Source organism: Populus trichocarpa, chromosome 3, assembly GCF_000002775.5.
Source record: "Populus trichocarpa isolate Nisqually-1 chromosome 3, P.trichocarpa_v4.1, whole genome shotgun sequence".
NCBI lineage: Eukaryota > Viridiplantae > Streptophyta > Magnoliopsida > Malpighiales > Salicaceae > Populus > Populus trichocarpa.
Genome location: NC_037287.2, coordinates 19,595,991 through 19,603,699, shown reverse-complemented (window position 1 = coordinate 19,603,699; position 7,709 = coordinate 19,595,991). Strand labels below are relative to the sequence as shown.

At 33.7% G+C, this 7,709-nt stretch overlaps 1 protein-coding gene across 14 annotated transcripts; it reads left to right on the top strand.

Annotated features, from left to right (window-relative positions):
- Window positions 1-418: 418 nt before the first annotated feature.
- LOC7462805 (probable choline kinase 2) lies at window positions 419-7,376 on the top strand. Of its 14 annotated transcripts, none has more exons than XR_008058852.1 (11): window positions 422-839; window positions 1,531-1,945; window positions 2,361-2,482; window positions 2,614-2,806; window positions 3,512-3,629; window positions 3,724-3,771; window positions 4,353-4,453; window positions 4,679-4,805; window positions 5,122-5,262; window positions 6,227-6,307; window positions 7,108-7,376. XR_008058852.1 is itself a non-coding variant. In XM_052451686.1 (9 exons), exons 2-9 carry the CDS (start codon window positions 1,592-1,594, stop codon window positions 7,185-7,187), a joined length of 1,143 nt encoding a protein of 380 aa, XP_052307646.1. In that variant the 5' UTR covers window positions 419-839; window positions 1,531-1,591; the 3' UTR covers window positions 7,188-7,376. The 14 variants fall into 14 exon arrangements, 5 of the variants coding, with proteins under 5 accessions (XP_052307646.1, XP_024454175.2, XP_024454176.2 ...); XR_008058853.1 differs by having other exon boundaries at window positions 6,224-6,307; XR_008058854.1 differs by lacking the exon at window positions 5,122-5,262 and having other exon boundaries at window positions 420-839.
- Window positions 7,377-7,709: the final 333 nt, after the last annotated feature.

Genomic DNA, 7,709 nt, shown 5'->3' with positions numbered 1-7,709 from the left:
TAGTATCGATGGTATCATCATTACAATTTTGATATGTTTTTAGAGTTTCTTTGTTATTTTCTTTTACTTCCTCTCTTTTTTTATTGTAATTGCTTATTTATATTTGAATGATTTATCACTTACTTTAGTTATCGTTGGTGATTTTTATTAGTGTCATTAAATTTATCTCGTTAAAATCTTTTTAATAACACTAATAATATTATAATTAAAATTTCAGCCTTTCTATATCTTTCTTTCTTTTTCTCCTCTAAATTGTAATTTATGTCAGTATATTTAACAATTTTTCTGAAATATAAATGCTATTTTACCCAAAAAAAAATTTATATTTTTTTGTCAAAATGATATTAATATACGAAAATACCCGGATGAACCCCAGAATCTTTCTTTTTTCAAAAAAAGGCTGTTGCGATGTGCTGTCGTCTCTCATCAATTCATCATTACTCTCATTCTCGCTAAAAACCTCACACGTCAGCTCCCTCTGAACTAACGATCCAAAGATTATTTTGTCCGCGACCTTTTCAAACTCCCCGGGACTCGGCATAATCCAACGTCTTAAATTCAATATTCCACTAAGAACATCTACATTTGCATCTTAAACCAATTAGCCATCCTCCCTCACTCTCATCCTCTGATTCTCCCGCAATTTTGCTCAACCGCACGGTGCTGATTCGTAACTGAAATATTAGAGTACAAGGCACTTTCTTCCTCCTTACCTCCGGTTATCTCTGCTGAGGTAGCTGGAGTACAAGCCTCTTTCTTTTCCTTTCTCTCCGGTTCTCACAGTTCGCAAGCATTAAGAAGAAAGAAAACGAAAAGAAAAGAAAATAATCGATTAAAAGGTGAATTTTGTTTTAATTGATTTCTTTTTTCTTTTTGCTAAGCAATCATGACGCTTGTGTTTGTTTAATTGTTTGTCAGATTCATTTACTTAACATAATTAAATAATTAGTTTGCTGTTTTGTTAGATTTGATGTGATTCGATTTGATCGCGTATTGTGTTATATTTAATTATAATATGCCGTGGCAATGATTAAATCACTGAAAAGAGGATTAAGTTAATCAATTGATTTATGATTAATGATTTTGCAGATTGATTGAAACACTCATTTTTGTTAAAGATGAGATTAAAGAGAGCAATCTGTTGAAGCCAGGCAATTAAAGTTAATTTTGTTTAATTGTTTATTAGATTCATTATTTAAAATAACCAATTAATTAGTTAGATGTTTGGTTTGGTTTGGTTTGATTCGATCTGATCATGCATGTGTTATTAGGATGATCCAATTTTGATTGTTGGTAATAAATTATTACCAGCCTTTTATTTTTTGTTTCTTAAATTCTTGCACAAGTTTTCTTGAATTCCGTGCGTCAGCGATTGCTTGTGTGAACGGAAGTCTGGTTGGAATGCTTGTCCTTTTTTGTTGTTTTTCTGTCAATAATGTTCTATACATCATATGTCTGTATGGGTTGATTTGATTAGATGAAAATGTATCTTAAAAAAGGAAGTTAATTTGGTTTCTCTGCTGCTTTCAGATTCGGTTTTATATTAAGAAATTTGGTTTGTTGGGTGCAACTTTTTGGTGGATTTGTTGTAATGGGTGCCGTAGAAAATCCTGTGGACAATAAAGAATATCGGATACCAGGAGAGGCGAAGGAGATTTTGAAATCATTGGCCTCCAAGTGGGAAGATGTGGCTGATGCAAGTTCGTTGCAGGTGATCCCTTTAAAGGGTGCAATGACCAATGAGGTTTTCCAAATAAAGTGGCCGACGAAGACAGAGAATGTGTCACATAAGGTTTTAGTTAGGATCTACGGTGAAGGTGTGGAGGTGTTCTTTGATCGAGAAAATGAGATTCATACGTTTGAGTTCATTTCAAAGCAAGGGCAGGGACCTCGTTTACTAGGGCGGTTCTCAAATGGACGGATTGAAGAGTTCATCCATGCACGGGTACTTTGATGTTCACCTTTTCCTGTATTACTATGAATATTGAAATGCAAATTGTCTTGAAGAGTTCTCTTGATTTAAGAGAATGGTAGTTGAGGCATTTAAATGATCAGTCTTAAAGGAATATAATACAACATTTTTTTTGGATAGCTTATACAGCTCCAATATGTACTTTTAATATCCCAAACATTTGGAAAATGGGGTTTGTTAGTTTCAACTGCTCAGATACCGACAGGTTAAATTAACTATTGAAATTGTGTATCTTTTCCTGGGATAAACAGAAGTAAAATGTGTTGGTTGATAAAAAAATAGTTTGAATTTCCTTTCTAATTTCCTTATATCAAAAGTTAATATGTTCAATTACAACTTTCCCCTTCCTGAACCTAACATTTCTTGCATTTTCAAATACGAGTTTCAGACTCTATCGGCCTCTGATCTGCGTGATCCTGATATGTCTGCTCTCATAGCAGCTAAAATGAAGGAGTTTCATGGTCTTGAGATGCCAGGTCCAAAGAATATCTCCCTGTGGGATAGATTGCGGTGTGCTTTCTTTTCTTTGCTCATTCCCTTTTCTTTATAAAGGAAAATGAAGGTTGCACATGTCACCCTCTCTGTTTATTCTTTGCTTTTAGTATAGCTGCTATTATTTATTTTCTTTGTTGCTTCTTCAGAAATTGGCTTGAAACAGCAAAGCGTTTGTGTACTCCAGAAGAAGCTAAACCCTTTCGCTTGGATTCTATCGAGGAGGAGATTTCCTTGTTGGAAAAGGAACTATCAGGAGATCGGTCTATAGGGTTTTGCCACAATGATTTACAATATGGCAACATCATGATTGATGAAAAGACAAGAGTGATAACTATAATTGTAAGTTCTCTTTTTATTTGCTAGTTAAAGCGTTTTATGGATATGTTGCCTGTTGGCATTCTATGCTGTATTCTACATAAAATCCAATAACATGTTTTGGGCATTCTTACTTTTCCTTTTTTCTCTAGATTTCTGGTTTTGATGTGTATTCTTCCTATCTTTGACCTTTTGGCTGTACTTGATGCTTTCTCTGTTTGCTTCGTGCGTGCTAAACTGTGACTTGCATTTTTAATGCATTGCAAACTTTATCTTGTCAATGCATAGTCAAATGAATTTAAAGTGATCTCAAACGGCCTATATGCTTAGATTATCCTTGTCCCTCTAACTTTTGGGCAGATTAAGACTTTGTAGTCATAATATGTTTAAGACCATTTATTATTTGCTCTACTTAATTAAGATAGTGCGAAATATGAAGCCTTGCACTCCTTTTTCCCTTTTTTCAGATGTGGGTTTGACTTGGGCTTAACTTGCTCTCTGTTGTGCAAGACCATCAATGGTTGTATGTAACTGTTAGCAGATTGAGATGTTATACTCCCTTTTTTGTTTTTCTAGTCATGCAGATTTAGATAATATTAGCACATTTGGATAATATAGAAAATTTCCTTTCCTTCAATTATGTGATTTGAATAGATTCTTCCATGTTTTTCTTTTACTTAATGCAGAATTAGTTATTTGTTGTTGATTTACGCCTGTTCTGTTTCCCAGGACTATGAGTATGCAAGTTACAACCCTATCGCCTTTGATATAGCAAACCACTTCTGTGAGATGACTGCTGACTATCATACAGATACGCCCCATATTTTGGACTATAGTAAATACCCTGGTGCGTGACCACTACAGTGATTTCCTTAATGTTTCTTTGCTTTCATATTCATTTATTCTCGAGGCATCTACTTGATCTCTGAGCCTGATATTAGGTTTGGATGAGCGTCAAAGATTTCTCCGCGTATATCTGAGTTCATCAGGTATTGATCTTTTACCTCGATTACCCTTAGCTTTTTTAACTTCAGGGATGTCTAATGAGATACAAACAGATTAGTTGCTGTGAATGTCAATAGTTGTAGAAGAACCTTCTTTTTTTGTTAAATTTTTGATAATTTTCCAAGAACCGAGTGTGATATTTCTCTTGAAACTACGGTTGTCTGAAAGGAGAAAAGTTGTCGATCATCATTTAGAATAACCAAGTTGCTCTGGTGTCTAATAACCAAGTTGCATTGGCCACTAAGTCTATCCTGCAATTCTAAACTAATTTAGAACAGCAAATATACTTAACTTCCAGAATCTGCTCTTGCTTGGCAATCTTCATTAATGAGAACCCAAATTGAATTGCATGCCGTATATCATGAAATTTTCATCTCCTCAGAGTATTTTATTAGTGATTTATTGAATTCTTAATCTCTCATTCATATTGGATGACAAAACTGGATTCATTTGTATAAAATCAAGCAGTCATGACTGAGCATTGCATGTCAACTCATCTAAAAACCTCAAATTAAAAATTCTTTTTATGATAACTGCTTTGTCAAACCATTGGTTTTTGATGCAGGTGGTCAACCTAGCGACAATGAAGTGGAGCAGCTAATCGAAAATGTTGAGAAGTATAAGCTTGCAAGCCATCTTTTTTGGGGGTTATGGGGGATAATATCGGTATGCCTTCCTATCCTTAATTTTTAAATCTGAACTTAAAACATTCTGACAACTACTTCAAATATGTCCGATGGCTTTTAACATGGACATGAATTACATTTTGGTTTTAACTGCAGGCCTTATGGCTACATAGAGTGCATGTCATTCAGAAGTTCTAGGAATTGTATCCGTGCATTCTGTATCTTCACCACTGAGTTGATCTCTGAAACTGTTTTGATTTTTCAGGAACATGTCAATGAAATTGACTTTGACTACATGGAATATGCAAGGCAGAGGTTCGGACAGTACTGGTTAAGGAAGCCTGCTTTATTGGGTTCTTTGGGAACCACCCCTGATGTAGTTTCGGCTGATGGTAATTATCCTGCCTAAATGTTACTCTCTCTTATAGTATCACATACATATAGTTGTGTACACGAACCGACAACTCTAGGTTGTGTTATGCTTTTGGTGTATCCTTTTAAAATATTTTCATCTTTGCTCAGTATTTCTTCAAAACAATATTTATTTGATATTTTAGCTGTCTTTTTCTGCACAAAGATGGGTTAACATCAATATAAAATGAGCAAATCAGTTGGCAATACATAGCTATATTGCCCTTAACTAGAACTTTCCATAGGATTTTAACTGATTTTAAAACTGATGGAATTTAAACTTTTTTTTCCCAATAGATTAATTTTTTGCCAAGGGATCACCGACATTTTTAGACCACCGTATGCTGGATATGGTCCTTTCACTAGGCTGGAACAGTTTTTGTTGACTATTTTACATCTTAATAAGGAATGAAGATGTCAGTACTGAGAAAAGCAAAGGTACGAGTGAATTCTCATGGCATAAACTAGTAAAGATTCCAGAAGTAAATTTTGGTTAAGCGTGCAAAACTGTGAAAGTGACAGTTGATAAGGCAAATGTCTTTCGACTTATTTTGAATCTTTGATACATCTAGTTGCAAGTTGTGGAAAGTTGAAAAGGGTGGAGTCTTGGAGGTGGTCTGTTTTCCTGCTGCTTTTTTTTTATTCAATAATTATCTAGTGCTTGCTCAAGGAAAACTAGGTTTGCTGTACGAATTAGCTCCAAGTATTGCAGCCATTTTTAGTTAGATGACAATAACCTCTTGCCTGTGGGCTTAGTTTCTGGATGGAGTCGTCTTTTCATGAAAACCGAGGACTCGACTGGTGCGTCTCCTGGGGTTGAATCCTGCTTGCTTCCACCGTGAGGTCATTTGGGGAAGTGGGCCTGCACCCTTTATTATGTAAGATGGCCGTTAAAATGAAAGGGCAGTCTTTCATTCACTTGAGAGCCTGTGGATTCTGGATAAACTTTTGAGGTTTTTGTCAAAATAAGAGTTTTCTTGGCACGTTTTTCATGAGATCTGTGGTAGAATGCATTGGCTTGTTTTTCCATGTCTCATGTCCAGCTTTAGGGGACGATTGATAACGACACATCAAGACTTTTGTTCATTTCGTTAAACATGTCATTGAATTATTTACTCTTTCTTTTATAATAATATTTTAGAGTTTCATCTAATAACTTAAGTTTTTAGATTTAGATAATTTTTTGATATGATATTAGAGCTTTATTAATCTAAGTTATCATGAGTTCAAATCTCACAACTCTCATTTTAATTAATAAAGTAGAAAATAGCGTCGGTCAAAGTAAATTTTTTAACGTAGTTTATATTATTTTTTAACATTTTAGATAATTTATGGAAGCATAGAAGCTCTTGATACGAAACTCAAGAAATTTCATATTGTTTGATTGAACTTTGGATAGCAGGTTGAATTTCTAGTACATCGGTGCTGAGATTTGCTATTCGAAAGTTCATTTGATTGCCAATTCTCCATGATCCTCTCCATGGTGAGTATTCAATGATACTATGGTGTCAGACTGTATGAACAACACAGCTGATCGAACTTGGACAGCAAGTAATCCAGGAACTAAATCAATGCTGCCATTTACCTAGGTGCAAGATATGGGTATATATTGTAATTATTTTGATATTGTGATTTTAATATTAGTTAATAAGAAAAAAGCTGATCAATCCATCGGGATAAAATTTGATGAAATTATTTATAAAAAAAACTAAATAATTTATCAATATTCCAATGGTTTTATTATGATTTACTCGATAGATTTTTTAAAAAAAACAAAGTTTTAGTTAACTAACATTGAAATTAATATCAACGAAGGAATATTGTGAGAACAAAAACCAAATTTGAACTTGGTAGGGCATTTTTGGTATAAATATTAGCATTTTGGAGATGGATATTTTCTTAAATCTCAAAAGAGGGTTTTAAATCTATTTTTAATGTTCTAAAAAACTCGAATGATCCTTTTTTCTTGGACATGCTCAAGAGAATAAATATTTTTCCTTGTCATCTTCAAGGAAATAAGGTAATATGAATTTAATAAATATATTAAATTCAAAACATGACAAATAAAAAAGTAAAATAAAATTAAAATTACTAGGAAAAATTGAATGAAATTACTAACACTAATTAATTAACCGGTTATTTAATTCAGAAACTCTATTCTTAGATTAGTTAAATTTTTGAAACTCCATGGATGCTTGAATTACAGGGAATGCATGTTTTTTTTTTCCTTCCCTTTGTAGTTCAACAATATTTGTAGTGAAATGCGTGAGGTTTCGTTGGCAGGCATAGAAGAGGTTGCAGAAAAGACATCCTCGAAGCAAACTGGTTTGTTGAAGAAATATGTCAGTCTGGCAAGGAAGTAGACTTTCACATTCTTGCCACACGCTGTGTATCATTCGATTGTACCAACTCAAGAAGGAAATAGACGGTGCAGAAGAGTCTGGTTGCAATGGAGGGACGGGATTGATGGGGCAGAAAAAAAATGTAATTGTTCATTGATTTTTATAATCATTTGTTTTTGGTACAAGGAAAATTATAAAATGCATGAAGAATTCATTTTAGGAAAAAAAAATTTTGAAAAAAAACTTAATTGATTAAACTCAATCCCACGACACAAGTACGTCAGAGATGTAGGGAGATTGAACTAGGGCTGTGTCCAAGACGTGTGAGGATCGAGCAATGGTTAAGTTCAAACCAGGGTTGTGTCCAAAATGTCTGGGAGTCGGTAATGGTTGAGTCTAGGGTGCCCCCACAGCTCGGTAAAAGAGTGTTTATTATTGTGTTATAATTTATTTTTTATTTAAAAATATATTAAATTGATATATTTTATATATTTTAGAAGGATTTGGTGTGTTTATATTAAAAAATTAAAAAATATTAAAAAA